At 47.7% G+C, this 27,539-nt stretch overlaps 2 protein-coding genes across 6 annotated transcripts in view; one reads left to right on the top strand and one right to left on the bottom strand.

Moving 5' to 3' along the window:
• Positions 1-12,535, bottom strand: part of SACK1G (scaffolding CK1 anchoring protein G) — a 44,290-nt gene extending 31,755 nt beyond the window's left edge. Inside the window, exon 1 of the mRNA XM_084818133.1 lies at positions 12,028-12,535. Within this exon, the coding sequence (XP_084674259.1) occupies positions 12,028-12,507 (480 nt within the window). The 5' untranslated portion in view covers positions 12,508-12,535. The remainder of the gene's footprint in view (positions 1-12,027) is intronic.
• SLC5A10 (solute carrier family 5 member 10) overlaps positions 1-27,539 on the top strand; it is a 109,239-nt gene that overhangs the window by 63,178 nt on the left and 18,522 nt on the right. For 4 of the 5 annotated variants that reach the window (XR_014785488.1, XM_084818123.1, XM_084818122.1 and 1 more), the window contains 2 exons: positions 16,880-16,987; positions 20,180-20,330. Coding sequence is in view for 4 of the 5 variants with exons in the window: in XM_084818123.1 (XP_084674249.1) it covers positions 16,880-16,987; positions 20,180-20,330 (259 nt within the window). In the remaining variant the exon portion in view is untranslated. The remainder of the gene's footprint in view (positions 1-16,879; positions 16,988-20,179; positions 20,331-27,539) is intronic. The other variant, XM_084818124.1, reaches the window with a different exon arrangement.

The following is a 27,539-nucleotide window of genomic DNA, read 5'->3' as shown; positions in this document are numbered from 1 at the left end:
AGCAAGTGGGAGCGGTGCTGAGAAAGAGGAAGAGGACAAAGAACAGCTGGTTTAAATGGTGGTGAGAAGATAGGCTCCCTGTGGGAGGGGGCCCATGGGGGATGTCTTGCCCCAGGGCCCTCAAAACCTGGAGTCAGCAACGGGCTGCTGTAAGGAAATCATTGCGTTCATAGTTGGAGAGAGGAGGGTGTTGCAGCTTCGCTGAAAGGTTGCAGCGCATGAATGTTTGAAGACGGGCCTTGTGGTCATCAACAGGATTAACCTGGAGGCCAGGCAGTACCAACCCAGCTAGATCAACAGTATCGTGCGTTTGCTGCTAAGGCAGCTCTGTTCTGTTTGCTTGGAGGCCCTGGCTTCGGGCCACTGGGATGAATGGCCAATTTGCCTTTGTGAAGCCACTAAAGTGACCTTTAAAGATTTCCCTTCAAAGGGCTGGTATTTATTTATTTTTTCGTTCTTTTTGAGTTGGGAATTCTTTTTCAGCAGTTCTCTGGCTAACGTGGAAAATATTGAGGGTTGTAAACTCTGCACTTAAAAAAAAGAAAGGAAAGGAAAATGATCTGTGTTAACTAAAATTAGTAAGCTGGCAACAGCATGATAGTCCATATTCTGCTTAAATCACGATGTATAATGAATAAAGAATGAAAAATTGCATGCAACGGAGTTGCTTCTTTTGCGGTATTATTTCTTGCTTTAAAAAAAAAAAAATCCCTCCTGCAAGGGAACCCTGGGTGTTCTACCTAGCTTCTCCCTTCCCCTGGTTATCCTCTCAACAACCCTGTGAGGTAGGTTAAGCAAAGACAGGAGTGCCAAATTCTTTCAAAGGAGCTCTTGGGGGCCACCTTCCAGTAGCGAGCTGGGCTGAAAGCAAAAGGAGCAGGGAGACAATCCAGCATATTGTAGCTTGAAGTTCTCACTGCCAGTAACCGCTGTAGGAGAGGCATTTCATATTTTTAGAAGGGGATGGGGGAAAGATGCAAAAGCCAAGAAACCGCCAGACCACTGGTGGTCAGGGGAAGGCGGTGTGTGTGGCCATCCGGGGAACTGTGGATTCGACTAATGGCTTAACTCTCCCTTTCTCCCGATGTCTATCTCAGCCGCATGCCACTGAGGCCTCTCCCGCAGGGGCTACAATGCCTTCCCATTCTACATCCACATCTCTGAGGATGGTGGGAAGCGCCATGTTCCAGCATTAGTCCCCAAGACCTAGTGTGGAGGGCCACGGCTCATGAAATACGAGGTTGGAATGGGAGCTCAGGAAACAGTGCACTTTCGGGCTGTCTGTTGGAGTGTGTAAACTGTGCGTCCACCCACCTACGCTTCTTCACACAATGCATAGTTAAATGATGGAACTCGCTACCACAAGACGTAATGATGGCCACCAATTTGGATGGCTTTAAAAGCGGGCTGGACAAATTCCTGTAGGAAAAGCTATCAGTGGCTACTAGTCCTGATGGCTCTGTGCTACCTCCAGTACCAGAGGCAGTGAGCCTATGTACACCAGTTGCTGGGGAACGTGGGCGGGAGGGTGCTGTCGCACTCATGCTGTGCTTGTGGGTTCCTGGTCAACAGCGGGTCGGCCACTGTGTGAACAGGACGCTGGACTAGATGGGCCCTGGGTCTGATCCAGCAGGGCTCTGCTGATGTTCTTGTGCTCAACCTATATATAGATGTGTAACTCAGTGCGAAGATTGCAAAACACCAATAAGTCTGGAGCGATCACCTTCCAAAGAGAACCAAAGCTGAAACCTTTTACCACTTGGAGAACTGGCTGAGCAAAACAATAGGCTCAAATTGCCAGGATCCAAGGGAGAGACTGATTAGTTTATGTTGTGTTATTTATTTATTTAGAGTTAGTTATAGCCTGCTTTAAACAAAGTTCTCAAAGCGGTTTGCAATAAAACAAAACTAAGATATGCTTTGCTAACACTGAAGCACAGTCGAAATAACAAGCTTACGCTCACACCATAGCAGCCAGTCAAGTTCTCTGTTAAAACTGGTGATCAATTCTCACATGCCTTCCAGAACGTCAACATGTTTCCAGCACTTGTCTAAAAATGGGAAAAGAGGGAACTTGTTTGATCCCCCCAGGTAGAACATTCTGCAGCTGCGGGGCCATCACCAAGAATATCTACTAAAGATTTGGCTTGCATTCTACCATGCCTTATACCACTTTTTGTTTTCTGAATATAAAAAGAAGTCTAACTATTTCCCACGGTCAGATATTATTTCTCCTAGCTGAAGCTGGTCTGCCTTAGGCACAGATTCTGGGCCCTTCTCTCCCTCTTTTCTTCCTTGAGTACCAAATGCTGGCTGGGTATTTAGAATATGCTGTTGGGCTACATTTTTGAATGGCTTAGGTGTTTAGAAACAAGGGAGCATTAACATGGCTGAAGTAAAGATTCCTTCCAGGCTGTTTATGGAACACGAGGAGGAGGAAGAGGAGGAGGAGGAGGAAGAAGAAGGCATAATGGTTCTTGCGTTCTTTTCAAAATCAGTGTTTATAGTGTATAAAGTGTTGGATAACTTCAGTCCTGGGACGAACTGGGCATTTAATCGCCTCGTTTCCCACCTTCTTAAAAGAGGCCCTTGGTCCGCTGTGCATCCAGAAATACACAATTAGATTTGAGAGAAAGCCACAGGTAGGAGCACAGTTAACGTTTGCTAATCGCACTGGTTTTTCTCCCTGTCCTTTCATCTCTAGGCTGCCAAGCACTTTGTAATTATCCTGTAATTACTTAACTGAGATCTGCAGTTAACTGAGATCACTTTTTGGGGGTGAGGTAGAAAAACAAATTGATGGTGCCAGAGAGAAGGAACCCAATGGAAGTTGAATTGTAAAGCATCTCCTAGGCCATCTTCCCCAACCTGGCATCCTTCAGAGGCGCTGCACTACAACTTCCATCACCCCCAGCCCTACCTCTGGAGGGCACTGGATTGGGGGAAGGTTGTCATAGGCTGTTGATTTAAGGCAGGAGTGCTGAACGTCTTCCCGCCCAAGGGCCAAATTCACTTTCAGAGACGCTCTCGGGGGGCTGCATCCCAGTGGTGAGCGGAGCCCAAGGCAAAAAGGGAGGCGCCAAAAACCATCGTATTTCAGTTTAGAGCTCTGACTGCCAGTCACTAAGCCCTTAGGAGGTGCTGTATTTGGCTTAATTTGGCCTGAGGTTTCAGGCTATTAAGAAGCAGCTGATGCCTTGAGAATGTTGCCTTTCAAAGTGTCTGGGCTGGTTGGGCGCTTTCCAGTTGTTGGCAGAATCTACCTATCTGTCTGCTGCTTGGGGAAATGGTGGTCCAAACCCTTCTGGCATCAGTACATATGAAACTAGGGAACTGCCCTATGCTGCACCACACCCTGGGTTCTCCTAGCCCAGTATTGTTGACACTGACTGGCAGCACCGGGTTTCAGGCAAGAGTTTTCCCAGCCCTGCTTGGAGTTGCCGGGGATCAAATCTGGGACCTTCTGCATGCAAAGCAGGGGCTCTATCACACTGAGCTATGGCCCTTCCCCAAGAACATTGGAAGAGCCCTGCTGGATCAGACCAAAGGCCCCTCTAGTTCAGCATCCTGTTTCCCACAGTGGCCAACCAGCGGCCTCTGGGAAGCCCTCAAGCAGGCCATGAGTGCATCAGCCCTCTTCTGATGCTGCTACTCAGAGATATACTGCCTCTGTTGAGGGAGGCTCAATTTAGCCACCATCGCTTTCAACAGTGAATGTTTCTAAAGATACAAACTATATCATGCAGATGTATGTCATGTCAAATGCTTTAAAAAATAAACAAGGGCTGCACACTGCAGTTGGTAGGTTAATGAAATAACATTTTTGTTGACTAATGACTGGTGGAGGCAACTTTTAATTGGAGAGGCGGAAAGATATGGATACACTTTTATTTTCCTTCTTGAGGCTATTTTGGTCCAGCTTCATTATGGGTGTGGAACAAATGTCTAACTCACATGCCCAGTACAGGGACTGTGTGTCCTAGTGAACACACCAAAACCAACATGCTTATAGCACAAAACATTGGCATAGGTTTGGAGGGATACCAGACTTTGGCATTCATGGTTGGGGTTTGGGGGTGTTAACTAGGAAACCGGGCTAGATATGGTGTCATGATTAGAGAGTTGGACTGGGGAGTTCTGCGTTCTAGTCCCCACTCAACCATGAAGCTCACTGGGTGACTTTGGGCCAGTCAGTGACTCTCAGCCTAACCTACCTCACAGGGTTGTTGTGAAGATAAAATGGAGAGGAGGAAGGGGATCATGTATGCTGCCTTGGGCTCTTGGGAGGAAAGGTGGGATAAAGATGAAACAAACAAAATAAATATGTTACTTCATGATGATAGGTGGTGGCCCAAAACTTTGATACAGGTTTTGAGGGGATACCAAATTTGGGGGGGCTTTAGTTAACTGAGCTAGGGAATTCCCTCCCAGAGCCCCTGGAAAGCAGCTGCCAGTCAGTGTAGACAATATTGGAGAAGATAGGCCTATGGACTGGTTTAGTACAAGGCAGCTTCAAAGCATCATCTGTTCAAAGGGAGATGTGTTTATGTCGGAGCATGGCCAACGTCCAAGAGATCTTGAGTGAAGCCATAAAAAGCCAGAATGACCTTGAGACAGCAGGTTCTCTCTCACTCTTCCATACCTTTCTCCAAATGTGATCGTGGTGAGTCTTTTAACCCCACTGTGACGGTTTGTGCCACGCAACCCTTATGCGATGTGGGCGGATTTGAGATGAGGTGTTTTCCATGCCAAAGGAAGCTATTCACTGAGAACTTTGCCCTTGTATATGCTGTGGTTTTTGCTTTATTGTTCTGAATAACTCCTTTAGCTCAGCATGATCATTTTCTGATCTCTGCTGTGATCAAGGGTCATTCTCACATGAGCCGTGTCAAATCAGCACGAGAGAGAGAGAGAGAGAGCTGCTTTCGCGGAATATGAAATGAGAGGCTGGGAAGGAACTGATCAGTAATTACAACAGATGGGACTGAAATCATAGAATCATAGAATAGTAGGGTTGGAAGGGGCCTATAAGACCATCGAGTTCAAGCCCCTGCTCAATGCAGGAATCCAGGCCAGAGCATCCCTGACAGATGGCTGTCCAGCCTCGTCTTGAATGCCTCCAGTGTGGGAGAGCCCACTACCTCCCGAGGTCATGGGTTCCACTGTCGTGTTGTAGAAGGTTTTCCCATTGTCATTTCTAGCTGAATGTTGAAACAGCTATAAATAGATTGTCCCTTTTGTCTGGAAAATGGAGGGTCTATTTTTAGTGAAACAAGATCTGACCTATTGAGAGTGGCTCTGTCTGTCTGTCTGTCTGTCTTTCTCTCACACACACCCCTCCAAAGGGTGCATTCAGGCAAGGCTTTTACTGTGCAATAGCCCTCCCCCATTTCTTGGAATTTGACAGGGGTTCCAGTCAGAAGACATCATCTTCCACTTGAAACCCTCCCTTGTTTTCCCACCACTGCTTCCGTCTGGTTTCGTCCCTCAAAAATGTCCATTAAGGCAGAAAAGACAGAAGAGCTGCACCGTGGATGTTACCAGTCCTGGCAGTATCCACCAGAAGGCCCTGCACAGCGATTCTGTCATTCTCTCAACAGATTTTCTGCAGTAAGAAAAAAGATGGATGATGCATTGGGAAAGCATGGCAGGGTTAGGAGTGGAAGATGACGTTGATGTCTGGACTCCCCCGTAAAATTCTGTGGATGAGGTAAGGCGATGGCACAATAAAAGACTTCTCTGGAAGCGCCCAGTGTCTCTTGAGTGGAACTGCTAGGAGCTGTCCACCTCAAAGCATCCAAAGTCAAAGGGTTCAGCTCCTTGTCCCTGTGTAGAGGCAGGGCTACCATATAGCCGAATACGTACAAAATAAGTTTTTCTTTTCAATTGCGAAAATGTGGCCCTGGCATGTGTTCCCTTGAGGTGAAGCAGGCAAAATGGAAAGCAAGGAGGCAGGACAGGAAGGATAAAAACATCCCTAGACTATCCAGTCAGTTGTCAAAAGCAACTTTTGTTAATCTTGAGAGATAGACCGCTAAGGTTGGTGCATGCATGCAGAAACTGGCTTAAAAAATGCTGTCAGCAAACTAAGAACTAGAGCAGGGGTATGCGATGCGTTGCCTGTGGGCATCGATGTGCCCTGGGACACCTTTCTTGGTGCCTGCCAAGGTGCTCTACCCCTCCCACTTTAAAAAAAAGTAATTTAAACACATTTTCTTACGGGCAGCTGGGATTGCTGTGAAACAGATTTCTGTTGGTGCTGACAACTATGGGTTCAAAGGAGTTGTTTAATGTGTTGGGGCTCAGACCCCACCTCTGCCTTGTACTCAGGTGACTTGTCCTTTGCTATGCCTCCCATGGAAGCCATTTTGTGGTGGTGCCCAGGACAGTATCTCAAACTGCCAAATGTGTCCACGGCCCATAAAGGCTGCGTACCCCTGAACTAGACACTGGTTCTCATCAACATTAGGTGCACGGTGTGGTAGCCAGCAGCACTATAGAATGATAAAATGCACGTGGGAAAATGCCATGCAAAAATGAGCTGGCATTGAAACACCCTAAACAGCTTTGGAATATTGCTCGACTGTCAGGAAGAGTTGCATGGAATGTGTCCAAGGCGATGTTTGCAGCGGCTGGTCCATGCTCAAAACAGGTTATCTATCTGAAACATAATTCCAGATCATGCTTTTGAGCTGCACTAAAGTCTTTCACCTCTGTTCAAGTGCAGGGCAGAGAAAGAAGGCTTTGAACAGGGGAGGCTGGTGGCTCTGATGACAGTGGACTGGTGAATCTGCTCTGGGTTTCAGTCAGAACTGGTTCAAAGCACCTTGGATAGCTCCTTTAGAGTTCTGACTGGTTCGGACTGAAACCCGGAGCGGAGTCACCACCCCACTGCCACCAGATTCCGCTCGCCTTGAATGTGGTGGTTAATTGGATTATGGCTGTGGATCCGCCGTCGAGGAACTGTCAGCCTTGACAGATGGCGACATGAATAAAGTTGGGAAAGAACAAGCAGTTAAGGCTAAGAGAGAGAGGGAGACCATGCTATCCAGTGGCTAGCAAGTTGGCCTTGGATCTGGGAAGCATGCGCCTGATTATTGAAATCTTTGGAGTACTTCCACACCACCTAGAAGCCATGAAATTTGGTACACACCTGCCCCAAGACACAAAGAGAATGGAATGTTTTTACATCCAAAGGTCAAACCTCAAATAAAAATGTGGGGTTTCACACTTAACCACAAAATGAACAAACTATATTATTTATTTATGGGATATATTTACTACAAATTGGTCACTGTTCTCTCATTTTTGCAGAACTAACCATTTTCATCCTTATACGCAAGTTTGGTTTTCAATGTTTTAGTTATCCTACGATGATAATGTTTTGGACATTTTGAATAATATTTTGGACACCCGTAAGTAGATGCATGTTCCATTTCTAATTGTGTATATTAATTCTCTGTGATTCATGCTTTGTCTTGATTTGTACTGTACGGTCGGTCTTAAAAGAATAAGAATAAAGCATAGTATGCATTTGGGAGAAGCAAACAAAACAACTCGGGGTATCACATTGATCTCATGATGGAAGCCGACACAGCGAGCCAAATCACTGGAGGACTGGGCTGTGTGAATGTATTCCACATTGACATTCTTGAATTTAATTGGTGTGGGGGTGGAGTTCAGTAGCAGACAGGAATGTGTATGTATTCTTGTAGATGTGAGCTGTATTTGTGTATATGTATATTACAGCGAATGTCTTTAATCAAGACACTGGAGAGGAAGAACCTAAGAACCCTACTGGATCAGACTAAACAGGCCTGGTGTGAGCTGTCTTGCCGCCGCAAGCAGAAGCAGAACTCGTGCTGCCACCACACAACCCTCCCTGCTGCTGCCACCTCCAGCCCCAACCCAGAGAGCCTGCCATGTGGGGGCTCTTACAAGACCTCGGTGGCTCCGGGGCTCTCGCAAGATCTCAGCACACGGCTGAAATCTCACGAGATGTTGCGAGACGTCAGCCGTATTCCATGACATTTTGTGAGAGCCTCGGAGTAGGGATGTTGGAGAAATCCTCCACGGACCCCAATGAGACTGGATTCTATTGAATCCGGCCCCCTGGAGTCCATGGAGGATTGGATCTCCTACTTTGTAAAGTCCTCACTGGCCGGATCCTGCCGGCTGCCAGCTCCGAAGCCGCAGCGATACGGCCGCTATTACCATATCGCTGGCTGGATTGACGGATTGCGGAAGCAAATGGCGTCCGCTACGCCATTTGCATCCCTGCTCTTTCACATGATAGGCTATGTAAATCTTTACGTAGCCTATTGCGTGAAAAAACAGGGACGCAAATGGTGTATTTGCGTCCCTGTTCCTTCGCGCAATAGGCTACATAAAGATTTATGTAGCCTATCACGTCAAAGAGCAGGGACGCAAATGGCGTCCGCTACGCCGGATGCCATTTGCGTCCGCAGTCCGTCAGTCCAGCCAGCGATATGGCAATGGCGGCCGTATTGCTGGGGCTTCAGAGCTGGCCAGCGGCTCTGCGGAGTCAATGTGGAGTGGAGCTGGCTGGTTAGGATTCTGGGGGGAAGGAACGGATAGCCTCCCCGCCCCCGGCGGACCCTCTGCGGACGGCGAGGTAAGGGATTCGTAGATCCCTACCTTGGAGCCCCACCACAATGGAGGGCCGGGAGCTGCTGTGAACAGCTCTGCCTACCACTTTCTCGCCACAGCAAATGCCACGCTGCTCAAGTGGCTCTAGATGTCCAGACTCAGGCGTCCTCTGAACCTGGACATTCCATACAGCTGTGTTGACAAATCCTCACGCATCTGGTGAGTGCCCACATTTACAGAATCACGCTACTCTGAATACTGCCGCTGTGATTGTTCTGCATTGGTTCTTTATAACAGTTGCCTGCAGGGGCATCCACGCCCCTGCCACTTTTGGAGCACTCTTCCAGCCTCATTGGCTGTTGCCTGCAAAGGAACTCTCTGCGGGACACTTCAGACGCTACCAAACATGTTCACGGAAGGCTCTGTTTCTGTGCAGGAATAGCCTAAATTCTGCATGTGGATTTTCTACCAGCAATGGGGAGATGAAGATGCGCTCTGAAACGAGCAGAAGCTGGGAACTGCATTTGACATTAGGGAAGATGCCAAGTCAGAAATCCCAAATGGCAGGAGTCGTACGGGTCTCGCAACAAGGTGCTCCAGGAGGAAGCAGAATCCCCCCCCCACCTTTTCTGGATCTTTTAGAAGAAAAGTTTGAGCAGGGAGGCATTAAGTTCACGATGTCCTGCATCAGGGCCCCAGGGTCCATTCTACCCCATGACTGTAAAAATGCCTGGAAAGTTATATTCCGCCCCGATCATTCAGGTTCGCCTTCCGGCATTCGTTTCAGAAGTTAATGCCTTTTCAGACATCTTCTGGAGGCTTCCTACAGCTTAAATGCGTAACGTCTGCCACTGCAGGCCAAATCAACACTAGTTGAGCCTGTGGCAGCCCAAGACAGGAGCGTAACCAACTAAGGGCAGCTGGGTATCCCTGGTGTGAATGACCAGCTCAAGTATATTCTGCAGCCCCTGGCAGAGTCGGGATGGAACATTTCATGGAGAAACATCGGGCCAGATGGTCACCTTTTTAACCTGGCAAATTATGGGTGATGTAGCCTACCAGTGCAGGCTCCAGCTTTTTGATGCCCCTTGGGCAAGGTACCCCCTCCCTCAGCGCATCTGCCTTCTCACTACCATTGTCACCAGCTACCTTTGCTCCACCTCCTCCTCTTTTCTCATCATTGCTGCTGCTTGCTTGCTTGGCAGGCAAAGAGCCAGTGAGCAAGTTGGCAGAGGCATCTATATCTATCCATCCTTTCAGTGGGGCAAAACAAGTAGGACATCTGTAGTTACTGCAACCACAGAAGTAATAATGGGTATCTCATCCCAAGCAGGCCGCTGTCGCCTCATGGTAATTATATTGCGTTGTTATTATTCAGTGAAACGTTTTTAATTCTCAGTGTAAGATCACAAGAGCTGCTTGCGAGATCGGACCAAAGGTTCGTCGAATACTTCAGTCTGCTTCCAAAAGCAGCCAGTGAGATGCACTTGAGAGTTTACGACGGAGTCAGATGCCACCTTTTAAGATTTATCGTGCCATCATCTTTCACAGGCCAGCATCTGCTCATGTCAGGAGTGGGACATGAAAGTGGGGATCATCTTTTGCTGCTGGAGAGAGACTGCCCCCGAACGTGGTGGTTCCATCGTTCACGACAGCAAATAGAGGCCAACAGGCTGTCTTCCGTACTTGTATTAGTGTATATATTATAACGAGGGAAATACAGTAATATAAATTGTAACCTAACCTCCATCGGCCCTTGTCGTTTAATTTCTCAGCGGCACCAGATGATGGACAGCTGTGTCTGAAGTGACTCCTCTGAAAAAGCATTGTGATCTGCGATGCTTCATTGACATATACAAGCTTGATTCTGCAGTCACCAAGTGAGGACTATGCACGTATGAATCGGCCTTCCGTGCCATGTGTGAAAACATCTGTAGCTACTGATCATGGCTTTCTCATCTCCCTCCTCACCCCCCTGTTCACTGTACCTAGATTGAGAAAGCTTCTTTTCCCCCCTGCATTGATGGCCCTTTCTTTGGAAAGGTCATTGAAATGAAATATGTGTTGTTCCAGCTAGATCTGATTGTCTGCTCACGGCCAGCTACGTATCTGAAGACGTATTCAGGAGAGACATTACTCTGAAGACAATTCAGAATTGAAGACAATTCAGGAGAGACATTACTCTGGTCTCACACTCCCTCTTTTAATCCAGGGTGAAACTGTTTGAGTGGCTGAGGGGCGGGGGGGGGGGGGGAGAGCCGGCTCAGACTGAACAGAGTGTTTAAAGTGTGATATCGGCAAAACCGCAGCACTAGAAGACTCCTTGCAGCTGCTCTCTACAGCAGCAGTCTGAGTTGAAATGGTTGTTTACGATTTATGTAGAGTTTTAATGAGCAGCCTTTGAGCTTGTTCTTTCTTGCGACAGCTTGAGAAGTGGGTCACTGTTACTCCCATTTTACAGATGGGAAACTGAGATTGCAAGTGTTGCTCAAGGCCGCTGAACCATGCTGACTCTCTCTGGCTACACGCTGATGTGGTAAAAACCTCTGGGAGGAAAAAGCTGCTCTTCCTCCAGTGTGTCTCACCCCGGCTGGTTTTCTGCTGTGTTCTTTCTAGCCTTGGCTGCAACCAGAGACCCTTCCACTCGGGGGGAATATATGAAAGGATGGTCTAATTTCAACCAGTGTTTAAGCTTGGAATCTGTTTTCACTGCTGAGGTTCTGGCTAGGAGTGTGTGAACTGCTAGCTAGAGAAGAAAGTGTCAATGAGCATGTTCAGAGTGCCTTTCACCATTGACTAACTGCACACATCTGGTGTTATGGGCAGCAGATCAGAAGCGGTCACTTTCCAGGTAAATGTGAACCCCAGAGCATGAAACAATGAATGGAACGGTAACGGAGAAAAGAAGAGCTACATAAGTGGATTCCTGGGGCCTTATCAGGCCTGGGTGTAATTTTGCTTGGCTTTGATCCATGCTGATGGGACGGCAAGTGTGGAAACATCAAAGTACCATAAGCAAAACCAGAGTGAATCTTCTCCTATGCCTGTGGCTATCAGTGGCCACAGTGACCAGCAAACAAGGAGATAAAGAGCTCGTGAAATGAACAATTCATAATAATTATCCTCCCCCCACTTCCTGTCACTTTAAACCAGCAAATGTTCCACCAGCCAACCAACCCCCCCCCCCCAATCCTCTGGGAGATTGGATCAGTGCCGGAGAGCTTATCTGCCACCGAGTAGGATATCAGCAATAAATACAGACACGATGAGCTCATTCGGGAGCAGATCAGACTTGCCTATGCATCATTCATCCCCTAGACAAAGATATGGGGTAGAAAATGGGTTGCTTCAGTTGGGAAAGGGGACGTCTAGCCATCCTGCCCCCAAATAAGACAGCACACAGTGGGCTTCTCTCACCTTCTGAGCCTGGAATATCATCTTGCGGACGACTTCCTTGATGTGGGGTTGGTAGTCGATGGGGGGTTGCATGTACACAGTGGCTCGAGTCACTCCGCGGTATGCAATGGACTCTGGCCATCCTAAGTCCAGTTGCGGTATGGAGCGATCAGATCTCTCTGGCCAGTAATCTGAAGAAGGCACCTGGCCCTGTTCTCCATTCTGGCTGTTGAAGTCAACGTGCCCATCTCCGCGGGGGATGAATTCCGAACTGGGGTCGTAAGTTTCCAGCGTATCCAAGATCTTTTTGAGCTCCAGCTCCGAAAGGAAGTCTCGGATGTTCTCCTTCTTGAGGACTTCATAGAAAGCATCCGGGCCTTTCGAGACCAGAGCTTCCAATGCCAACCTCTGTTCTTCACTGTAGAAAAACTCTGGCTTGGATTCACTGGATCTCCAGTTGACATGACTGTCATCCAGACACTGTACCTGAGAGAAAGCCATGATCCCTAATTTGAAACAAAAAAGTGCGTCCACCAATAATAAATAAAATGAGTTATTTAAAGAAATAATTTAGCGTTGTGTATCCCTGAGTGAAGCAACCAGCAGCTAAAAGCGTCCCTTTTTGTTGCTTTTTCGCAGTTCTTTCCAAACTGTTTCCTTTTCCAAACAAACTTTTGTTTGTTTTTTAAAAAAGGTTCTCTGATACTCTTTCAGATGACGAATTCAGTCTCTTGGGTTTGTTTGTCACCTCATCTCAATGGAGTCAAAAGCATGGATGGGACAAAAAGGTTCGCTCAAGTTTCTTCCTCTCCCCGAACCCTTGAAAACAGATGGGAAGCGATAGACAGGGTATTCAAACAACCTGATGCCTGCAAATGCTCAAAAGTTTCAGCGGTGTTGAAATCCTGTTTCGTTTGATCCTTTCCCACTAGCCTTCAGACCGTTTGCTTTCTCTGCCTCTGCCTTTTACTTTCAAAATCCCCATAAGAATACGATGTAAAATGTTACGAAACTTCGCAAAACTGAGTAAATTGTAGCAGTTGGAAGCACAATACTTTTTGGAGGGGTTTTTCTTTTTGGTTTTGCTCTTCCGCTTTTTAAAAACCTCTCTTGCTGGTCTGCAGTTTCTTTGAACAGGATTGAAGAAGGGTCTCTAACTGTCTCCCCTAATCCTGCTTTTGCCTTCTGGATCTGGATCTGTCTCTCGGGTAGCTGGGTCTAGGTGGAGGGCGCTTGCCGGTCCGCAGCTTGGAGCCTGGCAGCTAGAAATGAAATCACGAGAGGAAGAGGAGGGGGGAGCGCGAACAGACAGACAGGCAGAAGCAGCAGGCTGAGTAACTTGCTCCTCCCTGTCCCACCTGTAGTCACATGTCTGCCTGCCTTTGGATTGCCCCGTTCTGTTCCGCCCGCCCCATTCACTCCTTCAGTTATGCAGAACATGCGTGCTTCTCCCTGGGTCTGGGCAGGCAGGCGCTGGAGGCAGGAAATTGACTCACCATGGAAGTCCGGCTCCGCACTCTTCTGCATCAGGCCAGGGAAGCGGGGAGGGGAGGAGGCTGGCCTCGGGCTTTGGGTTATCAGGTTAAAAACAAATCTCGGTGTGTTTTTCAGTGCAGGCGAATCTCCAGTTGTGTGTTTGTATGTTTGGAATGGGACAGAACTGGGTCTCGTTTGATCCTTTGCCACGAGCCTTTTGGATCCTTTGAAACTGGGGCGTGTCTGTTTTGGAAGGATATTTAAGAGATTTACAGGGCTTGTTTACTGGGAATTGAGTCTGGTCCACTGTATTCAATGGGGTTTGCTCACTCGTACAGGGGCGCAAAACCTTTATGTCCCTGAAGAACATGAATGGACATTCATATTCTTCCTCCCTCCCTCCTTCTCCCTCTCTCTCACACACACACATTTTCTCTCTTTCACACACACACTCACACACATTCATTTACACACACCTAGTAAATGTGGCTTAGATAGGGAGAAATCTGCAATGGATTTAAATGATTTTGGATTTCTATGAAGCTGACCTGTGGATTCCGCAGTGGACCGGCTTTTTCCAAGTTTTGTGGACTTGTGGGATGGTTGTTTGTTGTTTTTAACTTTTGGGGGGGATTTGTGCACATTCACACTTGTGCTAGTGCGCATTAGCACAAGTGTGCATTAGCGCTAAGGCATGCTTGCACAAGTTGAATGAAATTCTCTTACATCTGTAAAATAATAATAATAATCTGATTCCATCAATGAACAGAGGATAGAATAAAAGGTGCCTGACAATCCACAAAACACAGATAGCTTGGATTTAACAAGATCCTTACATCCCTAGGCCTGGTGAGTATGTTTAGGGCTGCAGGGTTGTGGCCACAGGGTATCATTATCCACTGGGAATCTGGGGCCAGGTTTTCTCCAGTACCACTCCTCCTCCTTTCTTCTGGTCTTACAAAACATGAGCCCTGCTGAACCAGAACCAGACTCGTCCAGCATCCAGAATCAGATTTTTAAGGAAAGCCCCCTCCCCCCGCCATTTGTCCCAGCAGCTGATATTCAGAGGTAGACTCCTTCCAATCATGGAAGCTCTGTTTAGTCTAGCAGCTGTTGTGTATGCATGTGTCCCATTTCCCTGGAAAGGGAAAGACCAGAGCAGTGTTTGCGTGTGTGGACATCCAAAGGCACGTCAGAACTTTACGGAACTCTGGATTGCCAAGAATGTTGAACCATCATCTTCCTCAGCAGCAGCATCACCATCATTATGTCATTGCTGTACACCCATCTCCACCAACCTGGTGCCTGCCAGATGTTTTGGACTACAATTCCCCTCAGCCCCAGCCAGCATGGCCAGGGATCAGGGATAATGGGAGCTGTAATCTCAAAGGTTGGGGAAGATTAACGAAGGTCATGGTGTAGCAGGGAACCCTTTTTCTTTCGAGGACTGCATTCCCTCAGGGTGGAGTGGGGTAATCTGTCAAGGGCTACGTTCCGCAGATGGGTGGTGCCAGAGTCAAAAGTGGGCAGGGCCACACCTTTTCTTCACCCCTCTTTCTTGTTCTGCCACCCCCTTTTCTTCCTCTCCCCCTCTTCTTCCCTGCCCAACAGGCTGCATGAGGAGGGACAGATCACTCTTGCCAGAGGTCTGAACCAATCACTTGTAGATGGCATTTGAAGCTAGGCTGAAGCCTGCAAGTTGCCCACCCCTGGTGTGTTGGAAAGTCTGGTGTGATTTACAGCAGAGTTGCTTTATACAGAGAAAGTGTGGCAACACTGCACTTCGTTTTGGAGGCAATAAACACAGTCTAGAGCCAGTTGAAAAGAAGTTCAAATCAACTTACTTCACTAGTGCTTTTATACACATCATTAGAGAAGGGTATCTAACGCTGTTTAACTACAAGCATCCCTAATGCTGAGTGTGTGTGTGAGTGTGTATTGGCCCCAGGAGCGTAGCCAAGTCATTTATAGTGTTAGAGGAGCCTAGAGATCCATAATGCTTGCTTAAGTTCATTATTGGTGCAATTCCCTTGTTAGTAAGCCTCTGAGCATGTGCAGATGAGTCAAAAGGCTGATAACAGCCCCAGCACATTCCATACTAATGAGGAGAGTGTTTTATCACTCATGTGCCTGAGAAGCAGAGGTTGTTTACCTTAAAGCTACAGGTGACTGTGCTTGAGAACCAAACACTTCTAGCCTGTGCTGGGAATGAACGCGAGGGGCGCTTGCTAAGTGTCGTGCTGCCTCATTGCTGACATGTATGGTAAAACCCATTTGACCCCATGGCTCGTGGTTCAGAGAAGCTGCCCGATCCAACCATTGGGTATGCCTGTGTGCTGTGAGTTACCCAATAAAGTCTCCTTGGAAGTAACCCTTTGCATCTGATTTATCACTGTCTTGGCCCCTCTAACTTAAGAGTTCAACGCCCACGGCCGGGGCAACACAGAGCGCAAGCGAGTGAAGGCAGGAGATATGGTTACTTGCTTCCTCTCCGGAAGAGAGCCGCCTGGCGCTTGCCGCAGAGGAAGAGGAAGGGGAGGGGGCAGGAAACAGGAACTGATCAAGCTACAGGACATTCTCCGTCGCCCCCTAGTGTCTGGAAGCATGCAGAGTTGTTCCTATTATCCAACACGGTGGAAGTGTCTCCCGGAGTGGGTTTCAAGTGAGGGTGGGGGGTGGACAGGAAGAGACTGAGAATGATGTTGTTTAGCAGACCTGAGGGGAGACGGTCATGGGGGCAAGACTATATTTGGAAATAAGGGTAGAAAGGCAGAGGGCAGGGCTGTGCAGAGCTTTAAAGAGAAGGTGTTTGTGTGCTGGGTATGGGTAGGGAAGGGAAGGGAAGCTAGTCAGTGCTGGATCCAGGTTTTGGGGGCCCTTGGGCAAGGCACCCTCCCTGGGCCCCTCCCTCAGTGAGTCCCCCTTCCTCATGGGTACCGCTTGCTTGCTTGGCAGGCAGGGAGCCGGAGAACAAGTCCGCAGTGGCATCTCTTTCCTTCTCGCCCCCGCTGCTGCTGGGCCAGAATGAGGGGCAGGCGAACAAGCAGGATGTGGTGCAGAGGAGGGGGCTCTGGCCAGTGGGCCTTGGCTGGGGTGTGGGCCCTGCAAGCGCCCAGCCATGCCTACCCTTGGCGCGGCCCTGGAGCCGGTGAAGGGATTTGGGGAAGGGGTGCCACGTAGCCCCAGGGTCGAGGGAGAGGGAAGCAGACTTGCCCACCACCTGGTTCGCCTCCCAGGTTACAGCATGCATCCGAAAATGAGCTTTGCCACATCTGCGTGAACCTGAGCTTTCTGGCTTTGTCGATTTCAGCCCCCAGATCTCCTGGAAGCCTCCACGGCCAGGTGTGCCGTGTGGCTGGGAGCCCAGAAAGTCGACCGTTTTCCTCTCTTGTTCCAGATGCCGTTGGCTGCATCGACCCCGAGGAATGCGCTCGAGTCTGCGGGGCCGCGGTGGGCTGCTCCAACATCGCGTACCCCAAACTGGTGATTGAGCTCATGCCCAGTGGTAAGCTGAGCTGGGTCAGTGTGGCCTTGCTATTGTTGAGCCGGGCCGTGTGCCCTGGTCCCCCCGCCGCTCCCCCGGCCCAGCCTGGGCCATCTAGTCACGTCTCCTTTTCCCTTTTATTCATTTACGTTGCCAGAAAAAAGGAAAAACCATCTGGATTTATCTTGGCATTTCCCAAGAGGGTTTCTTATTTGCCTTCTGAATGAGGAACCACAAAGCGTTACTGATGGGGGAATTAACACGGATGTCTCCTGGTACAAATGGGATTACGGGAGCTCTTGCATTCTCGACTTCCCCACTGCGTTCGTTCTTAATGGGGGAGTAATCAGTATCGTTTGGGGGCTTGGACGCTGTGAAATTGTGCATGCTCCGTAGGAGACTGATGGGGTGAAACAGGCCACTGGAACTTATCCTGACCTGCTTCCCAGGACCATGTGGGACCCAGGCCTTAAAGCTCTCATCAGGCAACAGAAATGGGGTGTCACTTAGGAATCACCCAAAAGAGGAAATACATGGCAAAAAAAGAAGCTGAAAGAGGATACAGATTTGCAGAACGTTTGCATGTGAACTGATATGTATAGGTGCAAATTTAGGAATAATTGTTATAATTTAAATAGAAATACAGTACATCTCACCAGAGCATGGAAGGCTGTTCTGCCTGCTGTCCAGGCGCTAAATCTTGCTTTAAACAAGTTCTTTATCTTTAAACTGGATTTGGACCAGACAGCCTTTCAATCAGAGAACAGTCCTCTGTCAGCCCTTCAGATAGAGGATCGTCCTCTATAAAAGAGAAAGGAACAGAGGTGTGCAGCATTAGGAAAACATGGCCTCTGGATGGGTATGAAAGGCAGGAGTAAGAGCTGGTCAACCGATCAGGACCTCCTTTCTGCCTGCTGCACTTTAAGGTCCAGGTTTCCTAGCCTCCAGCCCTCAGCCCCAGCAGATGATCTCTGGGAGTCCAGAAAACACGCACTCCAGGTCAAGAGTTGCGTGGGGCTGCCCAGTTTATTTGGTACATTTATATCCTACCTTTCTTCCATTTTGAAACACAACGTGCCATCCATGGGGGGCGGGGGGTTCCCAGGCGGTCTCCCATCCAAGCACACAACCTGCCTTCCTCAGTGGCTGTGTGAGCTAAGGATGATAGGAGCTGTAGTCCAATACATCTGGAGGGCGCCTGGTCAGGAAAGGCTGTTCTAAGAGTAAACACTTTCAAACATTTTAGCTTTCCCTCTTCAGAAGATACTCCATCCAGCCCACTGTGGATGTTGGTTCTCCTTTAGAGAGGTCATGGTGAACTCTGTGCTTGCTTACGGCACCAGACTGCAGCTCCTAGAGCCTCTCTTCGCTCATTATTGATCTCGCCTTCCTGCGGAAACGGTTCTTTTGCTCATGGTATTCTAGGCCTCCAGGGCCCATTGGGACTCTTTGCTGGCCAAGAAGTGAACCTGATTCTTTCACTACTTCCTGCTTTTCCTTCCCATCACTATGAATGCTGGGGAGACCCGGTGAAAGTGATGCAAAACACTATTTAAATACAGGAGATTGGCCTGGAGCCATTTCATTGTACGGTTTGCTTGCTTGTTTGTTTGTTTAATAAATAGAGCCTCGTGTGGCGCAGAGTGGTAGGCGGCAGTATTGCATCCGAAACTCTCCCCATGACCTGAGTTCAATCCCAGCGGAAGCTGGGTCTCGGGTAGCTGGCTCAGGTCGACGACTCAGCCTTCCATCCTTCCCAGGTCGGTAAAATGAGTACCCAGCTTGCTGGGGGAAAGGTGGTCACGACTGGGGAAGGCACTGGCAAACCACCCCGCTATGGTCTGCCATGAAAACGCCAGCGTAAGCAGCATCCCTCTAGGGGTCAGTAATGACCCGGTGCTTGCACAGGAGGAACCTTTCCTTTCCTTTCCTTGTTTAATAAATGCTACATTATTTTGAGGCATCTTATATACGCAATGCAAAAATAAAACAACAATAGTCCATTTTTAAGGGAGATGCAACTAAACCAGCAAAAAGCAGCACCACAGCAGATAAACAAACAAGGTGTAAAAGCATTTAAAGCAACACTGCAGCCTGTGAACAGCAACCCAAGTAAAAGCCAGATGCTAAAAACAGCTCTCAAGGTCAACAGCAATAAAACTCGCACACTAGGTTCAAATGCCTGAGTAAATAAAAATGGGTTTAGCCCGGCACAGTTATTTTGTGACTGCTATGTTTATATAGACTTGTATTTTTGTGAAATGTACTGTTTTGTTGTTGTTGTTCAGTCGTTCAGTCGTGTCCGACTCTTCGTGACCCCATGGACCATAGCACGCCAGGCCTTCCTGTCCTGCGCTCTCTCCCGGAGCGTGCTCAAGTTCATATTCATTGCATCAGTGATGCTATCTAGCCATCTCATCCTCTGCCGTCCCCTTCTCCTTTTGCCTTCAGTCTTTCCCAGCATTGGGGTCTTTTCCAGAGAGTTTTCTCTTCGCATTAGGTGGCCAAAATATTTCAGCTTCAGCTTCAGTATCTGTCCTTCCAATGAGCACTCAGGGTTGATTTCCTTTAGGAATGACTGATTTGACCTCCTTGCAGTCACTGATAAAGAAGAGCCTTGCGGAGTAAGATACAGGTCCATCTGGTTCAGCATCCTTCTTCAAAACACTGGCTATCCAGATGCTGCAGTGGGAATCCCAAAAGAAGGGCTTAAAGAAAGCAACTCACCTCTCCCACGTTTGCTCCCCAACATCTGGAATGCAGAGGCACACGGCCTCTGACCCCCCTAATTCCGAGCCCAACCCTGCGGTTTTTACACCTTTTCTGCCAATTTGCACATCTGCCAAGGGACCCCAGCACATTGCAGAGGATTTGGGGAGCATTCTGAGGTGCAGGCTAACCCTGTTCGGCCTTATCGTCGCTCTGTGTGAACTAAGAATGAGTCTGAGATCATGCCAAATGCTCCTTCTCAGCAGGCACGTTACAGGAGAAGAGCTTTCATCTGCCTTTTGGAGATGTTTGTCCAGCATTATGGTGGAATTTAAAGCAGGCTCAGGGTGTCCTAGAAAGAAAGAAAAGGACCTAAAGGAATGAGGCAATATAGAACTCCTTGCCTTGCTTTGAATGAGGCTTGCTCAAATTTGCTCAGAAATTTGAAGCATCTCCTCTTCAAAATCAAATCAGTGATGGACTTTTATGGGTGTTGCCCTCCAGGTTTGCGGGGGTTAATGATCGCAGTTATGATGGCTGCTCTGATGTCATCCCTGACTTCCATCTTCAACAGCAGCAGTGCTCTCTTCACCATAGACATCTGGAGGAAATTCCGGCGTGAGGCCAGTGAGAAGGAGCTGCTTCTGGTTGGAAGGTACCAGCTGGGGTATAGTAGGGGAGGAATTCCATGAAGCAGAGGGGTGGGAGAGGAGGATCAAGCAAGAATAATATCCGTTTCAGCATCCCCTCTTGGGATGTCTGAGAGATCTGCAATGGATTCAAATGAGCTTGGATTTCTATGAGTACAACTTGTGGATTCTGGAGCAGACTGGCTTTTTCTGAGTCATGTGGATTCTGAGGACTTGCAGACCAGTTTTTCCACTTTGGGGGGTGATTTGTGCTAATTTGCAGTAGCGCTGATGCACACTTGCACAAATGCTCTAATCCACACTAGTTAATTCGCATTAGCGCTAATTCGCATTGAAGATCAGCGCATTTGCACAAGAGTGCATTATTGCTAATGTGACTTAGCACAAGTAGAACAAATTCTACTTTAAAAGAATCTGATTCCATCAACCAGTGGATAATAGAACAAAAGATGCTTGACAGCCTGCAAAACACAGATGGAATGGATTTAACAAAATCCGTACGTCTCTAAACCCCTCTGTGTCTGATGTACAGGTTCGCAGTACCGATCCTTACGAAGTCAAAACAGCAGCATCCATGCACCATAGGAAGTTACCAACAGGCATGGGGCTTGTGCTGATGAAGAGGCAATCTGCTTTTCAGTTTAACCCAGAAAGGTTTAACCGCTGTTGTTTGGACACCATATTTTGTTTTTCTTTTCTTTTTTTAAATGGTCCGACTGCTGTCATAAGCTGCCTTGAGACCATTTGCTGTGAAAGGCAGATACAAAATCCCATAGACGAATATATAAAACTTAAAATATGTCAGCTGAAAAGTGGCTTGTCTCTTCAGCATGTAGTGCAAATATTAAAGAAAACTTTGACTCTCTTCAGGACTTTTCTCTGCTTGAAAGTGTACCGGTGACCACAGCCCACCGTTTAAGAAGTGCTGCTCTACTCAGAGAGGTAGAGTTAACTATTCTGCATAGGGTAGATTTCTTACAACAGGAGAAGGGGTGGTTAAAAGGCAGATTGGGGCGGGGAGGGAAAGCTAATTCTAGTGGAAAACACTTAGCTCTGAGTTTCCAGGCTATTTGTGCTGTTGTTTCTCTCAATGTTAAATGGGTGTGATTTCATATCTTTTTCCCGCACTGCCCAGTCATTGAGAATAACTTCCCCTATTTAATTTTTCTGTTGTCCTATCTCCTGAATCATTTTCCGCTGTCACCAGCGACTCAGTTTATCTGTCTGTATGATGGCCCTAATGATGCTTAAATCCTTCTTGCAAGCATCTCCTGACTTCAACTAATAAGCATGTTTATATGCTAGAGAGACAGCTAATGGGGCAGTAACTTGAATTGCATATCCAATAATTAATTGCTGAGTGATGCTCCATTTTATTTGGTCGCACTTGTGAACAGCTCTTGGATGGTTAAACTGCCAACATCACCACTGTCATCCTTGTGGAGTTCTGCCATGCCTTATTGCAGCGTTGCAAAAAGTTCTGCAAAATTACTAGCCTACACACACAAATGTACTAGCCTACTTTCCCTATGTTACTCATTGCGGCCTAAAAGAAAAAGAGAATTAAATTTTGTAAAGCTGCCTTGGCAGTTTACCTGGAAGGACTTATTTACTCGCCATAGGTGACCAGTTTTCATTAGCTTATAATCCTGCCTTATTGACATCTTAAGTCACATGACTATGACCATGACTACATGGCCGTTCTTCCCTCTTCGCATTTCCAAATCAAATGATAGAGGTGGCACAGCAAACGTCTAAGAACTTTTGGAGCTGTCTCTGCATGTCAGAATGCCACAGTGTGTGCCTGAAGGAGTGGGCACCGCACCAGCCTCACACCAGATGTGCTAATGATCAGCTTTTTTATGCTGGTCCTTCCCCCTCTCAGCAGTATCTAGAATGTTCATGATATGAAGGTCCTGTGATGTTACAGCAGCTCAGTCAATGTATGGGCTTGGAGGCGGCTGCTGGCTGGCAGACAGCTTTTTAATCCTACTTAATATTCACACATATTCATCCAGAGGTAAATTTGGAATGCTGCCTCATGCAGCTCATTTATGTGATGTGCCTGGCCCTGGTAACTGATCATGCCATTTCACCTATAGAGTAGCAATTCGGGGACACTCCCCTGGTGAGTTCACCCATCTGGGCCTGGATGGTATTTGGCAAAGCGGGACACACCTGGCTTAATTGTTTTCATCTTTTGTCAATTTGGGGACAACCAATTTGCTTGTGATGTGTGAACAGAGGAAGAGACAGACAGAGAGAGAGAGAAGTCACTTGCCAACTGGAGAGCTACTTTGCAATGAAAGTAAGCTTGCACAAAGAGCCCTCCCATGAGGTAACCTAATTCTTCAGCCATTTCACAATATTTCATTTGACTGTGAGTCAGTAATAAATCCGGTCTCTGCGGGTTGGTGTTTTCTTGAAGTTGCAAACCTTCCACTGCACAGATAAACAAATGCAGCAATTCTAATATTATATTGCAGCTCTTTCTTGACGGGGATCTTCAGAAACATTAACAGAATTTTGTTGCTTTTGTCAAGAGAATTGGAGTTAGGGGTTACTTTCATTTCCCTATTCTGGCCTTGCTTCATGGTAACGTTCTGATCCTGTCGTGTCTCAGTTTACCTATCTGCGAAGAAAGGGTGCTCCAGTTGGGGAGGGGATGGCAGGGCAACTTAATTGAGTCACTGATACCTTGGGGCGAAAGTGAAGCTATTAATTATTATTGGCTGCATGAGGGTGGAGCAAATGGTTTATTTATTGAAAATATTTCTTCCCCGCCCTTTATGCCAAGCATGCCACAAGACACCGGACAGCAAAGAAAAACCATAACACACCATTAAACAACAAACTGGAATGTTGCAAGGAAACTGGACCTGCCGCCGTTCTGTATTTCTCTTCCTCCCCTCATTCTGGTAGAGTGAAGCCTGTTGTTGTTGCTGTTCAGTCGTTCAGTCATGTCCGACTCTTCGTGACCCCATGGACCATAGCACGCCAGGCCTTCCTGTCCTGCGCTCTCTCCCGGAGTGTGCTCAAGTCCATATTCTTTGCATCGGTGATGCTATCTAGCCATCTCATCCTCTGCCGTCCCCTTCTCCTTTTGCCTTCAATCTTTCCCAGCATCAGGGTCTTTTCCAGGGAGTTTTCTCTTCGCATTAGGTGGCCAAAATATTTGAGCTTCAGCTTCAGTATCTGTCCTTCCAATGAGCACTCAGGGTTGATTTCCTTTAGGACTGGCTGATTTGACCTCCTTGCAGTCCAGGGGACTTGTAAGAGTCTTCTCCAGCACCACAGTTTGAAAGCATCGATTCTTCAGTGCTCAGCCTTCCTCATAGTCCAGCTCTCACAGCCATATGTTGGTACTGGGAAAACCATAGCTTTGATTAGACGGACCTTTGTCGGCAAGGTGATGTCTCTGCTTCTTACTATGCTGTCTAGGTTTGCCATAGCTTTCCTCCCATGGAGCAAGCGTCTTTTAATTTCATGGCTACAGTCACCGTCTGCAGTGATCTTGGAGCCCAAGAAAATAAAATCTGTCACTGCTTCCATTTCTTCCCCTTCCATATGCCAGGAAGTGATGGGGCCAGATGCCATGATCTTAGTTTTTTTAATGCTGAGTTTCAAACCAGCTTTTGCACTCTCCACTTTCACCTTCAACAAGAGGTTCTTTAGATCCTCTTCACTTTCTGCCATTAGGGTGGTATCGTCTGCGTATCTGAGGTTGTTGATAATTCTCCCGGCAATATTAATTCTGACCTGTGATTCATCCAACCCGGCGTTTCTCATTATGTACTCTGCATATAAGTTAAATAAGCAGGGCGACAATATACAGCCTTGTCATACTCCTTTCCCAATTTTGAACCAATCGGTTGTTCCATGTCTGGTTCTTACTGTTGCTTCTTGACCCTCGTACAGGTTTCTCAGGAGACAGGTAAGGTGGTCTGGTACTCCCATCACTTTCAGAATTTGCCACAGTTTGTTGTGATCCACACAATCAAAGGCTTTAGCGTAGTCAATGAAGCAGAAATAGACGTTTTTCTGGTTAGTAATGTTAGTAATGCTTCCTAAGGCCCACTTGACTTCACTCTCTAGGATGTCTGGCTCAAGTTCAGTGACCGCACTATCATGGCTATCCGGGACATTCAGATCTTTCCTGTATAGTTCTTCTGTGTATTCTTTCCACCTCTTCTTAATCTCATCTGCTTCTGTTAGGTCCCTGCCTTCTTTGTCCTTTATCATGCCCGTCTTTGCAGAAAACATTCCCTTGATATCTCCGATTTTCTTGAGGAGATCTCTAGTCTTTCCCATTCTATTGTTTACCTCGATTTCTTTGCATTGTTCATTTAAGAAGGCCTTCTTGTCTCTCCTTGCTATTCTCTGGAACTCTGCATTCAGTTCGGTATATCTTCCCCTTTCTCCTTTGCTTTTCGCTTCCCTTCTTTCCTCAGCTACTTGTAAAGCCTCCTCAGACAGCCACTTTGCTTTCTTGAATTTCTTTTTCTTTGGGATGGATTGAGTTGCTGCCTCCTGAACAATGTTACGGACCTCCATCCATAGTTCCTCATGCATTCTGTCTATCAGGTCTAATCCCTTAATTCTATTCGTTACCTCCACTGTATATTCATAAGGGATATGATTTAGGTCATACCTGAATGGTTTAGTGGTTTTCCCTACATTCTTCAATTTAAGCCGAACTTTTGCCACAAGAAGCTCATGATCTGAGCCACAGTCAGCTCCAGGTCTTGTTTTGAGTTGACTGACTGTATAGAGCTTCTCCATCTTTGGCTGCAAAGGACATAATCAATCTGATTTCGATATTGATGATCTGGTGATGTCCATGTGTAGAGTCGCCTCTTGTGCTGTTGGAAAAGAGTGTTTGCTATGATCAGCGTGTTCTCTTGGCAAAACTCTATTAGCCTTTGCCCTGCTTCATTTTGTACACCAAGGCCATGCCTGCCTGTTATCCTGGTGATTTCTTGACTTCCTACTTTAGCATTCCAATCCCCTATGATGAAGAGGACATCTTTTTTTGGTGTTAGTTCTAGAAGGTGTTGTAGGTCTTCATAGAACCGATCAATCTCAGCTTCTTTGGCCTCAGTGGTTGGGGCATAGACTTGAATTACTGTGATGTTGAATGGTTTGCCTTGGATTCGTACTGAGATCATTCTGTTGTTTTTGAGATTGTACCCCAGTACTGCTTTTCCCACCCTTTTGTTGACTATGAGTACTACTCTAAGGGATTCTTGCCCACAGTAGTAGATATAATGGTCACCTGAATTAAATTCGCCCATGCCTGTCCATTTTAGTTCGCTGATTCCCAAGATGTCGATGTTCAGTCTTGTCATCTCATGTCTGACCACCTCCAGCTTACCTTGATTCATTGATCTGACATTCCAGGTTCCTAAACAATATTGTTCTTTACAGCATCGGACTTTCTTTTCACCACCAGACACATCCACAGCTGAGTGTCCTTTCGGCTTTGGCCCAGCCGCTTCACTCTTTCTGGCACTACTTGGAAATACCCTCTGCTCTTCCCCAGTAGTATATTGGACACCTTCCGACCTGAGGGGCTCATCTTCTGGCATCATCTCTTTTAGCCTTGTGATACGTTCCATGGGGTTTTCTTGGCAAGAATACTGGAGTGGGTTGCCATTTCCTTCTCCAGTGGACCACATTTTGTCAGAACTCTCCGCCATGACCTGTCCGTCTTGGGTGGCCCTGCACGGCATAGCTTATGGCTTCACTGATTTACACAAGCCCCTTCGCCACAACAAGGCAGTGATCCATGAAGGGGAGTGTGAAGCCTAAGACGACGCAAAGTATAAGATCATGGCCAGGAGAAGGGGAACCCTGGAGGGAAGCAGGAGGGCTGGATCTGGCCCCTGGATCTGATGTTCCCAGCCTCTGCCATGAGGAGAGTAGGGGGGGGATGGGATCCCTTGGGCTGCTAAAGGAGCACTGGGTTGCCTGACCTGAGCTTTGGCCCAGCCCCTTTCTGCATGGCCTCTCCTGAGTGCCAGGGGTGATGACGGAGGTTCAGGGCTGGGATGGGGGTCCTGACATGAGGCCGTGGGGAGCTCCCTTGGGTGGAGTGTCACCTGGGAAACAGCCTCTGGCTGTGCCTTAGATGCACAGGAGACTCCAGGGTCTCCATTTGCTGGGGTGGGGTGGGGCTGCTACAGGATCCTGTTCTTCCCCTCATCACGTCTGAGGACTGCGGACTGGCGGATCCTGACAAGCGCTGGCAGATCAGAATGAAAGTTGGAGCACATGTCCCAGATGCGATTCTCTGTTTCAAGTTCGAAGGCCAGCTTGACAGTTTTCAAAGGAGGGAAGGGAAACCCAAGGCTGGAGCCCGCAACAAAACGTTGCAGTGTATCCTTCCTTCCGAAAAGGAGTGCTCCTGCTCAGGGTTCCAGCCAACGTCCCCCCAAACCCCATTTTTACACATGCACACCACGTTCTGTTTTTCTTTTCCAACTGTCATTCTAGGTACTGTGGCTGTTGGGTGTCCTCAGTCCTGCTTATGCTCTTTTGGGCAGGGGGATGTTTTGTCCCCTTAGTTGTTTTTGTTTTGTTTTTTAGACGTCTGCACCTCTGCCTCTGAGTTCTTCTGAGCATGCTGATACCTTCCTCTCGTTTCTCCACAACCCCTTTGCCTCCAATCCTGGTGGCACTCGCCAGCTGGGTTTGCCCTTAGGAGTGATGGTGACGACTGATGATTTTCAAGCAAAAGCCAGCGTCTCTCCTCCCTCTCTGTCGGCTCACACCCCCTTCTGATTTTCTACCTTCTTTATCCACTTTGTGGGGATGAACGATTTGGGTGCTGCTGCTGCTGGTTTCACTGGGATGTAACAGATCACCATGGGGAAAAACAAACAAAAGCAGCAAAAGTAAAACCTTGACTAGACGTCACTTTACAGGAAACAGACTTCAAACCTTCCTTATAAGGATATCATTTTTCCCCCACCTCTTCTCCCGAGCCTCGCCCCTCTCCTTTCCCCAGCAGCTGCCTGACAGCACCAAGTCTTGTTCACCTCTACGTTTTCTGTACAAGATTGGTGGCGTAACACCAGGCTGATTCAAGAAGACAGGTGCGGAAAGACACAAGGGGCAAGGTTTTGGGAACTATGAATGGGTGACTCATCCCAAGGGCTTGTTATCAGGAAGAATTGGATTTCAGCCAGAGCCAGGGAGCAAAGGTGGATGCG

Source organism: Heloderma suspectum, chromosome 12 (genome assembly GCF_057233095.1).
Source record: "Heloderma suspectum isolate Gila_16-S chromosome 12, 16-S_ref, whole genome shotgun sequence".
In the NCBI taxonomy this organism is placed as follows: domain Eukaryota; kingdom Metazoa; phylum Chordata; class Lepidosauria; order Squamata; family Helodermatidae; genus Heloderma; species Heloderma suspectum.
Note: the sequence above shows the minus strand (reverse complement) of the source record. Positions and strands in the feature narration are given on the sequence as shown.